Here is a 13,811-nt window from a genome sequence, read left to right on the forward strand (position 1 = left end):
TGTTGACGCGGTCCCTTTGGGCGCTTCGTGTAAGTCAAGCGCTCCACGTTACGAAGCGTTACGTGACTAGCGTGACGAACCGCGATTCATTTTGAGGCCGTGTCGCCACCGAGCGCTACGGAAGAAAAACAAGCTCTGTTTCGTACCTTCATCGTAACATGCACCCCGACTACGACAAGGCGTTCATACCCGACGATTCATATTACGAAGTCATTGCCTCCTCACACGAGCTTTGCTCAACAAGCTGTGGCGATGGCTTTTGCATACCAAAGGCGTGCTTTGACGACTGGTTCGAGGGCAAGGGGCAAGGGCCTAATGAACGGGTGGCAGTGTTTTCACGGGACTCGAGGGACATTGAGGACCTGAGTAAACGATTTGTCGGACAGATAGGCCTATCGGAAGGTACGCACTGGACTATCAATCGCTTGTTGCGATCATCGCCCCTTGACCTACCATATACAGAAGAAGAGCCTTTGCTCAGAGAAAGCAAACGGCGCTTTGTCCTGTTTCCGATACAGTATCCTGACGTAAGCCATATTCAGTATTCGCCACCCATGTCAATTCAGTAGGTCTTCACACAGATCTGGCAAATGTACAAGAAGGCAGAGGCATCATTTTGGACAGCGGAAGAGCTGGACTTGGGCCACGATCTTGTTGACTGGAACGACAAGCTCAATCCAGATGAGCGACGCTTTATCTCGCACGTCTTAGCGTTCTTTGCCGCATCTGACGGCATCGTGAACGAAAATCTCGTCGAGCGCTTTTCAAACGAGGTGCAGGCCGCAGAAGCTCGCTGCTTCTACGGATTCCAGGTCATGATCGAGAATATTCATTCCGAGACTTACTCACTCCTCATTGATACGTACATCAAAGACCCACAGGAGCGTGACTTTTTGTTCGACGCCATTGACACCATCCCGTGCATTAAGAAGAAGGCCGACTGGGCTCTCCGCTGGATCTCGAACAAGCAATCGTCGTTTGGTGAAAGGCTTATTGCGTTTGCCACTGTCGAGGGCATATTCTTCTCGGGATGCTTTGCGTCAATATTTTGGCTCAAGAAGCGCGGACTCATGCCCGGTTTGACTTTCTCCAACGAGCTGATAAGTCGGGACGAAGGCATGCATACTGACTTCGCATGCCTGCTCTTCCATCATCTCAAGAGAAGGCCGCACCCGGACATCATAAAAACGATTATCACGGAGGCGGTCGAGATTGAGAAAGAGTTTCTGACAGGTGGGATTACGCCACAGTTCTAATTGCTTGGACTAGCTCACGCTCTATAGATGCCCTCTCGGTCGATCTCATCGGTATGAACGCCAGTTTGATGCGCCAGTACATCGAGTTTGTCGCAGACCGACTCTTGATCGCCCTCGGTAATGAAAAGCACTACCAGGCGCCGAATCCCTTCGATTTTATGGACCTGATTTCGCTTCAGGGCAAGACAAATTTCTTTGAGAAGCGGGTGTCAGATTACCAGAAGGCGAATTTCACCAAATCGACCTCTAGTGTGAACCTACCAGTGGAGGTGAAGAACGAGAGAGCTTTGTGAGGCATTCCCCACCTTTCAAGTATGGCTGTGCTGAACGGTTATGAATAGTACACTGGACGAGGATTTCTGATGTTGCCATACGTTGCATTTTGCCCAGCCAAGGTTTGAAGTCACTGTCGGATCTCCCGTGTAGCATATCATCTCGCTTATGTATACTTCTTATGCCCGCCATGTAACAATCTACCCACCAAAGTCCAAGCCACTAATAGACCATCGGCTCTGTTTTCAACTGGTTGGTATCAGAACACGACTTCCGAGTGTACCTGTTTCATGCTAAGGGTTGAGTACGGCCATTCGTGCGAGGCTTTGTGTTCTCACCTGGGATATCGCAGCTTCCACTCTGGCACAGAGCTGCGCACGAAACTTCTCTACGAGTGCAGTTTTGGTATGGTCCCGCGTAGGATCCCTATCTTCCTGCGAACCTTTGGCGAGGATCCGACTCCAAAACTTCAGCGAAGCCACCACTCGAGGATGTGGCGCCGACCGTATCATCGTCGCACCGTACTCCAGTACATCCCTCCACCACTCGCGTGAGTTCTTCATATGCTGCTGGTCGTCTCTGGTGGCAAAATCGTAGGCGTTCATTAGGAAGAACATGCGCCCTTGGCCCCGAGTGGGCTAGAACAACGACGGAATGTATCCCAGCACTGCGTTATTTCCTTCGCGAAATAATCGGTCGGCTCTGGTGCACGATCTAGCAATGACGCTCTGGCCGCAGCACACATCGCATCTTCCTGAGGACGTTTGCATGCGAGCATGTACGCTCGCAATGTCTGTGACTCCGACAGCGTTTCGAACTGCTGTAGGACGTCCTTTGCAACGTATAGTCGACCATGTACTTGGAAGCCGCCTCCAGAACGTCTAATGCTTCCTCCACGGTCCTCAGAACAGGACGTGCTATGGGATAGATGAACCTGAGGAGATGGTCGATCGTGCGGCCGTCCTCCGTGAGGTCCGCCACAGGATGATGTGACTCAAGACTCGGACGAGGCACTCTCTGCGAAGCTATCGGGCGCAGACACCGCGACGATGAACATATCTTCGAACACAGGCGAGGCTAGGGCTATGACTGCCCTCAGAACGAAGAAGTTAACGGCATTCGAAGACTGTATGATAAGGTCTGCCATGGAGCTGTCGAAGGGTCGCGCCGCAACAACAGGCCTAGGAGACTTCCGCTCGAAGTCATTGTCCGCACTGCTGTGTCCAGGCTACACGTTATCAGATAGCACCAAAATAATTCCTTGCTGCGCTCTTTACATACCTCGACCTAACGGCAATGCCGCAGAGCTCGGACGGAAGGATCACGAACTTGTTTGAGCTACATGCAGGGATGCACCGCGGCTCATATATCGCTACGCTGCAGCAAGCACTCGGACTCGGCAGAAGAGAGGAGGTAAATAGTACACGAAAAAGCGACCGCCGTCCAGTCCAAGTCTGTTAGACGGTCATGAAGGAGACGACCATTCAAGTAAGCAATCCGAGAAACTCTAGCAGTAGTGTGAAGATGTACAATGTAATCGTCTTACCTTCGCTAGCGGGACGATTGCTACACAAAGCAACTCGTAACGAGAGCGTGGATAAGTAGAAAAGGGGTCCCAGACCCTCAACTCAATCGAAACGTATTTGCAATTTGACCTGGTGTGAAGTTGGTATCGATTCTTCGCCCTTGAGTAAACCTAAAGCCTCACCTCTGAGACCGCATGATCCACACGGCCAGGATAATCTTCCATGAACGCCAGCAGAGCGGAGCATAGAGCATCTTTGGAACCTGGGGACGCTTGTGCCGCTTTTGCTAGCATAGTACCAAAGAAGCGCTGCGTGCCGGTCATCTGGGGGTGCGGCGTCGATCGCAGAATCTTCGCCAGGCCCCCCAAGGCCTCCCTCCACCACGGGTGCGCGGCGTAATAGAACCTGGGCTGTGGATGATTGCGCCACTCAGAGGTGTGTGTGTATGGGAACCAAGGCTTCTGCTCAGGGACTGAGGTCGTCACCCCCGCAGCTAACGTTGCAGAGGACGCAGCGGCACCGCATGCAGCGTGGTACTCTTGGAGTCGGATGAGAGCCGTATGGCTAAGACTTGGAAATTCATGCGAGTCCTTGGCGATCTCGAACCAGGGATATAGTAGAGAGGCCCTCGCGGCAATGCGCATTGCGATTTCTGTGCTGTGTAAATACGCCTGCACGTATGCTTGTAATGGCTGTTTCTCGGCAAGAGTCGCGAATTGTTCCAGGACGTCCTCTGCGGTATGGTCAACCATGTACTTGGAGGCCGCTTGAAAGACATCTAGCGCGTCCTCTGGCCTCTCGATCCGGGGATTTCTTACGGGATAGATGAGCCTTAGAAGACAGTCGAGCGTACGACTATGTTCCGTGAGGTCTGCGACAGGAGCGTCCGGGCCACATGCGGTGGCCGCCCTGGGCCTCCCAGACGTCGCTTCGACAACTACGAACATGTCTGCGAAGACTGGAGAGGCGAGCGCCATGACGACTTTGGAGACGAGGAAGTCGACATTATCCGAGGATCGCAGGACGAGATCCGCGTCAAGCGCGTCGAAGGGTGACGCCGCAATAGTTCGCTCTTTGAAAGTCATGATATCGATTCTGCTATAGAGATGTTATAGGCTCTCAGCTTTAACGAGACGACATCACTTACCGCCACAGATAGACAGAGGATAGAGTGCAAAGAATGGGTATTGTTCGTGTTCAAACAGGCGCGGCAAACACGTGCCCTGACGCTTCCATGCATGCGATATTTCCTGGGCGCTCTGCAGCGCGAATGCCTGCGACTCGGGTAAGGATAGGTTTTGGTGCTCACTAAGCAAATTGCAGCGCAATGAGCCTAGCGTAAGTACTGAAGGCAACGCGAACCGTCGACAAGCAACACGCCGCCCCATCTGCAATGAAAAACGCACTAAGTGACCCTTCCTCCTTCGTAGCTTTATGTAGCTCATCCATAAAAACGCCAGAAGAAGAGACGACAGTGCGGTATTAGCAGCAATATTTATTTTTATTCGTTAACACTTGAATGAGCAAGCATCTCTCGACTGTCTTCTCACGCAGACTCTCCTAGCCAAGCTACATTCAGAATATCATCTCACGAAGATGGATAATAAAGTTAACATACATCGCGTCTCGACAAGCCAGCTATTCTGTCAGAACCTCACTTCCAGCCGTATCTGGAAATATCACAAACGCTTCAGCATTCTCAAGTCGCGATGTGGCCCAGTCACAGAACACTCACACCAGAGATTGCTTCCTCCACATCGGAGGCAACTTCTTTCCCAAATACCTCCAGCGCGCGAGCGACGGGGAAAATGTCCAAAAGGTTCTGGTCGCGCACTCCCTTTTCCAGAAGTCGGCCAACGAGTGTCACGGCTGCTCGGGGATGCGGAGTCAAGCCGATCTTCGTCGTCGCGGACTCGAGGTCATGAAGCCACCACCCGCACGGCCACCAACGCTGTCCCTGAGGATACATGTCGCAGACGTCATGGGTGTGAGTGAACCACGGTTTTTCGGAAGTCGAAGTATCAGTACCGTGTCTCCGTGACACGGCAACTGCGGCAACACTGCAGGGGGCATGATAGCTGCGCAGGCGGAAGTAGCCCGCCACCGTTACGTCCTGCAGCTGCTCCGATATCCCAGGATCGCCGATGTCTGGGCAAGGGTGCAAGAGACAAGCTCTCGCGGCGACTCGAAGCGCGTCCTCGTGACGTTGTACAAAAGCCATCGCATATGCGCGAAGAGGCTACTCTTCGGCCAGTGTTTCGAATTGCTTCGGGGCATCCTCCGTGGCGTGGTTAATTATGTACTTCGAGCTTGCAACAATAACGTTCAGTGCGTCTCGCAAGGCAGGTAGCACCGGTCGTTCAACGGGATACAGAAACCGAAGTAGGGTATCGAGTGTAGTGCCGTCTTCTGCGAGCCTTGTGAGAGGTAAATCGCAATCTTCATGTGGATATGCTGAGTCGATGTCGAATCGGGTAGACGGCACTGCGTCGGCGGACATGTTCGCGAATACCTCAGACGCTATGGTCAACGTTGCTCGGTGTGCGAAGAATTCGACCCTATCAGATGAACACAGAACGAGATCTGCGTCTGAGCAGGATTTATCGAACGGCGACACCGCGATCTTCTCCACTGGCAGATCTGTGTCCATTTCTGCGGCGGCGATGAACATTTATTACATCCGATGGACGAGATGAAACCACACCGCTTATCGAGGCAGGCAATGGGGCCGCACAACGATTACTAAGGGAAGGGGGTGAGGGGCGGGGCGAGACCGGGGCGAAGTAAGGCGTAGTCGAGACGCGACATCTGAGGAGCTGGACGCATATAAAACGTTGGAAGCTCGCAGTGTCAGCGTGAGAACGAACTTCATACTCGTGGACAGGACTCCACACTAGGCAGTCGACTTTACGACCGAACACCGGATTAGGAGATTCGAGTACTGTCTCATGAGGAGTGATAGGATACATAGTGATGGACACAGCAGTTTGACTACTTCTTCGCGATATGTACGACTAGAAGAAGGAATATTAGGTGCTTACTCAAATGCAGAGAAAATTCCGCAGACGTACCATCCTCGTCCTCTAGCACGTGGTCCAAGCCAACTTTCTGGCCCCTCGTATGCTTAGCACTAGCTCCCCAAACAATGGCACTGTATATGGGATAGATAATTGATTTTACGGCTGAGAAAACAACGAAAAGCCACGTACTATTTCATCTGCTTCGCAATTTCCTTATGGATCGCATTGCAGAAATCTTCAATTGTTGATTTGCCCCGGCGGAGGACAACGGGGGCGCTGTAATCGGGCGGAAGACCTCGTGGCTTGGTGTAGACCCGCACAAGATTCAGAGCTTCCCACATCTTCTCTATGAGCTCGTCGATGTTGAGCCATTCCCTTGAAGATATTGGAACACTATTAGGAATCTTGTAGCTGCATACGAGATGAAGGTGAGCATTGCATCTCGAAGGACACTCGCGTGAACGTACAGCAGGTCAAGCTCCTCGATTGAGATTGCGTCGATTTTGTTGAGCACATAAATTGCCGGAATATACACTCGATTGCCTTCGATAACATCCACAAGATCGTCTGCTGTAGCACCCGCTTGTCGGATGGCGACGTCGGCGTTGCTAATCTTATACTCGCTCAGCACGGCTTTTATCTCGTCGTGGTCGATGTTCGTCAAGGGCACGGTATTTGTAATAGCAACGCCACCCTTGTCCTTCTTGCGGACAGTGATGTTTGGAGGATTTTTGTTCAGTCGAATACCGAAGCCTTCGAGCTCGGACTCAATGAGCCTCTTGTCTCCAAGAGGCTTGAGGACATCCAATATAATAAAGATAAGGTTGCATGTCCTCGCAACTGTCAAGACGGCAGCGGCTGAGCAGAACCCTTTCAAGGTGTGATAATAGACATACCAGCAATGACTACAAGAGTTGATCAGCACAAGAGCTAACGACTGAGACTTCACACTGTACTTACCCTGGCGACCCCTACCACGACCGTCGTTTGCGCCCTCAATGATACCAGCTACAGGAGCTTCAATAATGTGTTGGGCGAAGAGCATGATACGCACTCACGAAGATCAAGAATCTGGATCGGCGCTCCGTGTACCTTCAGTGTACCAGGCACAGTCGTAAGGGTAGTGAAGTCAATTTCCGAAGCCTCTGAGTGCGTGCCGGTAAGTTTTGACATGAGTGTCGACTGTCAGAATGTGAGTGCGAGGTACAAGCTAGCAAAACGTGATGCTCGCCTTGCCAACCGAGGGGAAGCCTACAAATCCGACGGACGCTATACCAGTACGTGCAACATCGAAGCCGATACCGCTACCACCACCACTACCACCTCCGGACGGGCCGATAAGCTCTCGCCGGAGTTTTGCAAGCTTGGCTTTCAACTGTCCAAGGTGATAGCTCGTCGCCTTATTCTTTTGCGCTGTATATCACCCGTGTCTATGTCTTAGACAGCCTTACACAACGTCAAGTGTGGGACGCACTGCGAGCCTGCGTTTCCAGTATGAATACACTTCACCATTCGCGCTTCGCTTTGCCTACTCACCATCTCATCTTCGATCTCCTGTGATGTAGAGGGCTAATGTTAGCGATAAAGGCTTAATGATTGTCAAAAGCACTGACCTTGATTTTCTGTACCGTCGTCATTGTCGCTGGTCGAGCCTGGATTTGTCACACTAAAGAGAATCTGTAGGAGCGATGATGGGCGCCTGGATTTCTTTGGACAATATGCGTGAGAAGCGCGCGCCTATTATCAGCCTCTCTTGCCAAGCAACGACCTCACATTCCTTCCCTTGATCTTGCGCGTAACCGTCTCCAGTCCTTACCTTACACTCCTTTGCTTCCACACACGTTCTCTCCTGCCTGCGCATGTAACTGGCTGGCCCGGACTCACCTCAGTCTCTCACTCGCCCGTGCTGCCCCAGAGTCTGTCCGCTCGTTCCTTAGACACCAGTCACACAACAACTCCGCACCTGAACCAAGATGTGCAGCGGAGGTACATGGAAGCGTGAGGTCGTCCCAGACCACAAGGTACGCGTCATCACTCGCGACAACGCTGCCGGCAGCACTCATGCTCGTCGCCGTATCCCAGTTTGACTTCATTGACACTCGTGACTTCACCGACAATAGTTTTGGCATGCGTATGAAGTGAGTGCCTTCCCGGTGTTTGCTTTGTGCTATTCGTCCTCGTGGGTTGCTGGATGCAGACACGTAGTCTATTGAGTTGTACCTATGGACCGAGACCTGACAATAAACGCCGCAGCGGCTAACTGGCGTCGTCCTAGGTACCTATGGCTGTACATCATCATACTGAAAGGGTTCATGGTGTACATCTCCGATATCTTTACAGCCATCACCATGTTAAGTACAACGTCCTGGTCCAATGCTATCTTCAACAGTTGTCCCGAGCACTCCGACAATGGATGCGTCGCCATCCCATTCAGTATCGGCAAATGGCTCTTCTTTGGATGTATCTGCTTTTCCTTTCTCCTGGTGGGTAAGACACACGAATCGCACGTATCAGAATTCTGACTCCCTTGCAGCTCGCCTACGAGGCCTACAAGGCAAAGAGGATCATCGCCAGCCGGGACATCTCATACGCCTTCACTAACGTTATGGCTAATAACTACTATTCTCTGAGTATGTCTTGCTGCACTGCTATGGTTCAACGTCCCTAACAGATATTAGGGTCGTACGATCATTTTTGTTTCTTTAGCCACATATCCAACTCCACCAGGCGGATGGATGACTTTGCCTTCTTTGTGTTCTTCACGTTCAAGAGTGCGTATAGCCACATTATGGTGGCGTATCGTTGCTCACGTTATTTGTCTAGGCTGGAAGAGGCTACTGCTTGCAGATGGCCCTCGGCAAACTATCAACGCTCTGACGTTATACGCCTTCTATCTATCCAAGAAGGATGATGGCCCGTGGTGGGAGTTGTCGAAGTACTTCGACGGTAATGATTTCATCACTAGTGCCCTTACCGTGTCCACGGCCTTCACTGTCCTCGTCTTCGCCGGCTCGGTTCTGTTTTTGATTGTTGCGGGTATCTGCTACATCCCGTTGCTGTGTCATATTCAGGGTAACTTGAAGGTAAGGGCGGAAGATAAGCTTTGGATCGGGTTTTACTCACATGGTCATTCAGGAATACTGTTGTCACAAGGTAGACAAGGTGTGTTTCGTCTTCTACATTTGCAGACGCACTCTGTTCACACCTGTCTCAGCGTATTGCCGAGATTATCAAGCGCAAGAACAAGCAGCGTCTCGCCAAGGCCGCTGCTCTCGCGAAAAAGGAAGCAGCTGGTGATTTCTCCCACCTGAAGAATAAGAAGGGTGAACTTATCGCACAACCCCTCCCTCAACCGACTCTTCCTAACGTCAAGCTTGATGATGACGACGACTCTATGTCTATTCGTACTCGCACGGCTGCTCCGAGTGTCTACACCGGCCGTTCTGACTATTACTACGGCGACCGGAATAAGGAGAATGGCATGGGGTATCCCCAGTCTGACTATCCTCCTATGCCTGCTTACGACCAACCCTACGCCCACCACGGCGATCCGTACGCTCAGTATAACCCATCCGTCGGTACGTTGCCAGAGGAACACCAGTACGATGACAACGACTACGGTAGCACGGCCAACCTAGCGTTGTCTGCCGCCCCGATTGCCTCTGCGGAACGCGGCAACATGGTGTCACCACGACCTCAGTACGGCTACACCCAGCAATCACACCAGGATCTCTACACATACAGCGCCAACCCGCACGGCACCTACCGAGGCGCGTCTCCTGGACCGCATGCCGCTTACCGTGCCACGTCGCCGAGCCCAAATGTTGCCTACCGTGGTACATCACCAGGTCCGAACGTCGCGTACGGACAAGCGTACACGTCCGAGCCCGCGTACGACAACGGGCAGCAGCAGTACGGCCGACAGCAGGTGGCGGGCAGTCAGTATCAGCAATACGCGCAGAGCGGGTACGGGTACTCTGCGCAACACGAGCATGGCGGGGTTGAATACAGCGCAGGGCAGGCTCATGCGGTGTAGTATTCCTCGCGCAGCTTTTTCCTTCTATCACATGAGCGTGTCCGTTGGCATCGCATGTTTTCCCATTCGGCATTATTCTTCAATACTTCTCTCACTCCTGACCTCACATAGCATACTGCGTCTGTATAAATATTGGACATATCCTCATTTCTTCTGGACGCTGCTGGGATGTGACAAGGGACACTGCTCGATGTAATAGGTCCCGCCATAGACTTCACGCTCTACCAACACCAAATTAGAGGTGGCGAGGCGCTTGTTTAGCTGCGTTGCAATGGATGATTATAGTCGTGGAGAGTTCAAAGCTTCCGTTACTCGGGCTTGTCGTCGCGTCTGTCGGTCAACTTCGTCTCGCTCTCTCCGCCACGCTGGGCCGGTTTTCGGTTTGGGACGGTTCGGATCGCCAGGCAGTAAAATAGGACCTGTACGATTCAGTGGCCAAACAATGACGCTCAGCTTGGACTGAACAAGCCCCAGTGGAATCTTGAGTATTATTTTTAAAAGCAGTTCATACATGCAGCGTATATCACTCACGGGTCCAAAGTAATTGCTGTCTTCGGAGCGGAATGGCTCATCGCCTGATAAGAAGAGTATGAGACTGAAATCACAGTCGAGTTAGGCGGGATCGCGCACCTTCAACCCAAGCATGCCCTTCTGGAATGTGCACCTCGGCATCTGGGTATGGAGGAAGCGTTTTGATCTAGTGCATGACAAAATATAGCCGTTATAAGATGCTGGTTTGCGGAGGATATCGCCACTACGTACAGTGTCTCCTGGCAAAGCGACAATCCGTTTGACGATGAGCTTTCCTTCATGCGGTGACCTACGAACCGAGGATTGATCACAACGAGCGAATAGTATGACAATTGAACACACTTTAGTGCAACTATGTCTCCACGCTCATATTTTTGTAGCCAGTTTACTGTGAAATGGTCAAAGAGGACGATATCTTGCCATGACGAATCATCGGGATTGAGCGTGGGCTAGCTGCCTCTCAGGTCGGAATCCGAACGGCTACTGAACATTCAACCATTTGGCGCACCTGCATACTTCTTCCGGCTACGTACTTGAGGGAATAGAAGTATTCATTGAATGCGATACCAGTGGGCAGCCAGACCATGGCTGACATTGCCCACGCAAACTTCGGGTATGTCGCTTTGGTCTTCTTCCAAGATTGGCGGAAGGTAGACATGCTTTTGCGAAGAGAGTTCATGTTGAGACGGGAAACAAATCCGCCGACGCGAAGTGGAGGCACTCGAGCTCGGAGACGAAGAGGCAAGCCAAGACAGGCCAAGACTCCGACTAGCGCGATCATTGATTAAGTAGTGAGTAACGAGCGCGAGCGCGACCCACTCTGCTTCTCTCGTTCGCCTTTGTTCTCCGCATCTACACCCATAAAAACTACGCGCAGGATGATGCGAAGAGACTGATTCATGAGATTCAGGACATGCTGAAGGGAAGTTATGCGGAGACAGCCCTACGCGTTCGCACCTTCACCGGTGGTCGCCGCGTCGTCGTCTCCAAGAGAGGGGCTCGTGCCAAACCTAGATGACGGTATGGATCGAGCGGACTACTACTTAAGGACCCAATCGTCCTGTGAGGTCGTCCAAGGTCTCCCCTTAGCGTTCAGAGCATTCAAAGCTTCACACAAGAACATCGCGCAAGCCTGCTATAATGTCTGCCCCTAGGGTCGCCATCGTCATTTACTCTATGTATGGGCATATAGCTAAATGTTGGCATCCTCTTCGCTATCCTGTGTTTTCACGCGCTCATCGTTCGCTTCGTAGTGGCTGAAGCTGTGAAAGCTGGTGTTGAGTCCGCGGGTGGTACTACTACTATCTACCAGTAAGCTCTCTAAGCGCAATATTAAGAGTATACTCTGCTTACTGTTATGGTCAGAATTGCGGAAACACTGCCAGACGAGGTGCTGGCCAAGATGCACGCCCCTCCAAAGCCCAGCTACCCTATCTTGCCCGCTGCAGACTTGCCCAGCTTCGATGCCTTCATTTTCGGCGTCCCTACCCGTTATGGCAATTTCCCTGGCCAGTGGAAGGTACGTTAGTACTCAGGAGATCATATTGCACATACCAAGTAGGCGGATATAGGCATTCTGGGACCAGACTGGTGGTCATTGGGCCAAAGGGTCTTTGGCTGGCAAATACGCTGGCGTTTTTGTTTCAACCTCCACCCAGGGCGGAGGTCAAGGTGTGTAAAGCATTTTTGAAGGAAAGAGGTGGCTCACTGTCAACGATAAAACCAGAGGCGACTGTCATCAGTACACTTTCCACCCTCACTCACCACGGCATCAATTTTGTCCCGCTTGGATACTCTACCACATTCTCAATACTGTCCAACCTTAACGAGATTCGCGGTGGTTCTCCTTGGGGCGCCGGCACTTTTGCTGGAGTGGACGGCTCTCGATATCCTTCAGCCCTTGAGCTGGAGCTCGCGACAGCGCAAGGCAAACAGTTCTGGAACACCATCAGCAAGGTCAATTTTAGTGCTTAATTTCCGCTGTCCACTTCGAAGCAGCTCTATTGTGCTCCTGTGTCGTGACTTCTGTTGATCATGTACAGCATATTCAAACGGAAACATTATCTATCATATATAATCTAAATCATATTACAAATCTAGTTGTGATCACAATTCGTGTGCGAGGTAGAATACCACTCGCTTGGCCAACTCTGCACCCAGGCTTAGAGACGCTGTGGTAACGGCAAGCCTTACGGCGGGCTGTCTCCAGTCAAGCGAAGCCTGTGCAACAGCTGTCAATGTACGAAGCGGTTGCGAATGAGGCGACGTACTGCAACAGGTGTAACCATAGGCTTGCCGCCATGGCCAGGAACAAGGAGGAGCAAGTCTTCCAAAATCTCCGTAGGCAATGTGGCTGTTGGGGCTGTCGTTCGTGTCAGCAACTGCCGTACGGCATCCCCGGGTCGCACCCACTTGGACCCTGATATACACCTTCGATGTTGTGCTCTGGATGCGCAAAACTAGCGTAGCGAACTTGATTTAGTATGGTTCTACATTCTTCGAGAGGATGCCAAGAATATTCTTCAGGGTCCAAGAGATATGAAGGTGCGTATTCGCCTTTATATCGCATCTTCTGACACGAGTGGATATAGAACCCTGCCTAGATGTCAGCAGGTAGGCGAAACGAAAGTGCAATTACTCACCCATGTAGAGATACCGCATCCCAGATGCACCAGCTTCATGCATCTCTTGCACCAATGCTGTTTCCCGCAGAGCACTGAGCTAGGAAGAATGTGAGCGAGGTCCGGACATCGACTATGGTGGACGCCACATACCTTGCCCAGCGAAAACCTCTCCCATTTCTTGTCGTACATGAAGTAGACACTAGAGACACAGCTCGGCAGTATATCGATGACCCCGACCGCAATGAGCTCTCCGTCTAGTCGGTACAGTTGATGATATGCGCCATACTCCCTAGGAAGATGGCGCGGCGGTTCGTGTGTGTAGGGAATGGTTTCGCGCTACCGGGAACGGTAAGTATGACTCAGGAGACATAGACACATATCTCAACCTTCAGGGTGTTCTCAACAAGAAATCTCTTGAATGACGACGTCTTCTTGTCTTCCTCTTCCTTGTGTATGTCCCTTTGGTATCGTTGATATAGCGCAAATTTCTCTTCTGTGTACGAAGAAGGCTCAAGGGTAACCTAGCACGCATTGAGAGCAAGTAG

General features: G+C 51.6%; 7 protein-coding genes across 7 annotated transcripts; 3 read left to right on the top strand and 4 right to left on the bottom strand.

The window, feature by feature from the left end:
• The first annotated feature begins 444 nt into the window (after positions 1 to 444).
• Positions 445 to 1,773, top strand: PHACADRAFT_249825 (uncharacterized protein). Its single transcript, XM_007391875.1, has one exon. It carries the CDS (start codon positions 591 to 593, stop codon positions 1,254 to 1,256), a length of 666 nt encoding a protein of 221 aa, XP_007391937.1. The 5' UTR covers positions 445 to 590; the 3' UTR covers positions 1,257 to 1,773.
• A 1,444-nt stretch (positions 1,774 to 3,217) lies between these two features.
• Positions 3,218 to 4,184, bottom strand: PHACADRAFT_249826 (uncharacterized protein). The gene has a single exon (XM_007391876.1). The coding sequence runs from the start codon at positions 4,138 to 4,140 to the stop codon at positions 3,226 to 3,228; it is 915 nt and encodes a 304-aa protein (XP_007391938.1). The 5' UTR covers positions 4,141 to 4,184; the 3' UTR covers positions 3,218 to 3,225.
• A 624-nt stretch (positions 4,185 to 4,808) lies between these two features.
• On the bottom strand, positions 4,809 to 6,093 carry PHACADRAFT_249827 (uncharacterized protein). Its single transcript, XM_007391877.1, has one exon. It carries the CDS (start codon positions 5,724 to 5,726, stop codon positions 5,295 to 5,297), a length of 432 nt encoding a protein of 143 aa, XP_007391939.1. The 5' UTR covers positions 5,727 to 6,093; the 3' UTR covers positions 4,809 to 5,294.
• Positions 6,047 to 7,712, bottom strand: PHACADRAFT_181379 (uncharacterized protein; the record flags this gene model as incomplete). Its single annotated transcript, XM_007391878.1, has 11 exons — positions 6,047 to 6,069; positions 6,127 to 6,206; positions 6,265 to 6,486; positions 6,543 to 6,915; positions 6,972 to 6,980; positions 7,036 to 7,083; positions 7,134 to 7,257; positions 7,307 to 7,488; positions 7,550 to 7,556; positions 7,612 to 7,629; positions 7,689 to 7,712. 11 exons carry the CDS (start codon positions 7,710 to 7,712, stop codon positions 6,047 to 6,049), a joined length of 1,110 nt encoding a protein of 369 aa, XP_007391940.1.
• A 145-nt stretch (positions 7,713 to 7,857) lies between these two features.
• Positions 7,858 to 10,416, top strand: PHACADRAFT_249828 (uncharacterized protein). The gene is made up of 8 exons (XM_007391879.1): positions 7,858 to 8,096; positions 8,158 to 8,213; positions 8,351 to 8,558; positions 8,609 to 8,705; positions 8,754 to 8,846; positions 8,899 to 9,158; positions 9,211 to 9,237; positions 9,290 to 10,416. Exons 1-8 carry the CDS (start codon positions 8,049 to 8,051, stop codon positions 10,109 to 10,111), a joined length of 1,611 nt encoding a protein of 536 aa, XP_007391941.1. The 5' UTR covers positions 7,858 to 8,048; the 3' UTR covers positions 10,112 to 10,416.
• PHACADRAFT_86447 (uncharacterized protein) lies at positions 10,391 to 11,237 on the bottom strand (the record flags this gene model as incomplete). Its single annotated transcript, XM_007391880.1, has 6 exons — positions 10,391 to 10,591; positions 10,643 to 10,686; positions 10,742 to 10,808; positions 10,874 to 10,931; positions 10,985 to 11,091; positions 11,151 to 11,237. 6 exons carry the CDS (start codon positions 11,235 to 11,237, stop codon positions 10,391 to 10,393), a joined length of 564 nt encoding a protein of 187 aa, XP_007391942.1.
• Positions 11,238 to 11,406: 169 nt separating this feature from the next.
• PHACADRAFT_114036 (uncharacterized protein) lies at positions 11,407 to 13,265 on the top strand. The gene is made up of 5 exons (XM_007391881.1): positions 11,407 to 11,840; positions 11,896 to 11,953; positions 12,008 to 12,161; positions 12,214 to 12,313; positions 12,369 to 13,265. The coding sequence occupies exons 1-5, from the start codon at positions 11,783 to 11,785 to the stop codon at positions 12,614 to 12,616; spliced, it is 618 nt and encodes a 205-aa protein (XP_007391943.1). The 5' UTR covers positions 11,407 to 11,782; the 3' UTR covers positions 12,617 to 13,265.
• The last annotated feature ends 546 nt before the right edge of the window (positions 13,266 to 13,811 follow it).

Source organism: Phanerochaete carnosa (genome assembly GCF_000300595.1).
Source record: "Phanerochaete carnosa HHB-10118-sp unplaced genomic scaffold PHACAscaffold_2, whole genome shotgun sequence".
In the NCBI taxonomy this organism is placed as follows: Eukaryota; Fungi; Basidiomycota; class Agaricomycetes; order Polyporales; family Phanerochaetaceae; genus Phanerochaete; species Phanerochaete carnosa.

What these genes read in the sequence shown, in the direction of transcription:
- PHACADRAFT_249825 (XM_007391875.1), top strand. Translation starts at nt 591, where the DNA reads ATGTACAAGAAGGCAGAGGCATCATTTTGGACAGCGGAAGAGCTGGAC.
- PHACADRAFT_249826 (XM_007391876.1), bottom strand. Translation starts at nt 4,140, where the DNA reads ATGACTTTCAAAGAGCGAACTATTGCGGCGTCACCCTTCGACGCGCTT.
- PHACADRAFT_249827 (XM_007391877.1), bottom strand. Translation starts at nt 5,726, where the DNA reads ATGTTCATCGCCGCCGCAGAAATGGACACAGATCTGCCAGTGGAGAAG.
- PHACADRAFT_249828 (XM_007391879.1), top strand. Translation starts at nt 8,049, where the DNA reads ATGTGCAGCGGAGGTACATGGAAGCGTGAGGTCGTCCCAGACCACAAG. An exon ending in TCTGCTTTTCCTTTCTCCTG is followed by an intron (nt 8,559 to 8,608) that starts GTGGGTAAGACA and finishes ACTCCCTTGCAG; the next exon opens with CTCGCCTACGAGGCCTACAA. An exon ending in TAATAACTACTATTCTCTGA is followed by an intron (nt 8,706 to 8,753) that starts GTATGTCTTGCT and finishes AACAGATATTAG; the next exon opens with GGTCGTACGATCATTTTTGT.
- PHACADRAFT_114036 (XM_007391881.1), top strand. Translation starts at nt 11,783, where the DNA reads ATGTCTGCCCCTAGGGTCGCCATCGTCATTTACTCTATGTATGGGCAT. An exon ending in GTATGGGCATATAGCTAAAT is followed by an intron (nt 11,841 to 11,895) that starts GTTGGCATCCTC and finishes TTCGCTTCGTAG; the next exon opens with TGGCTGAAGCTGTGAAAGCT. An exon ending in ATTTCCCTGGCCAGTGGAAG is followed by an intron (nt 12,162 to 12,213) that starts GTACGTTAGTAC and finishes AGGCGGATATAG; the next exon opens with GCATTCTGGGACCAGACTGG.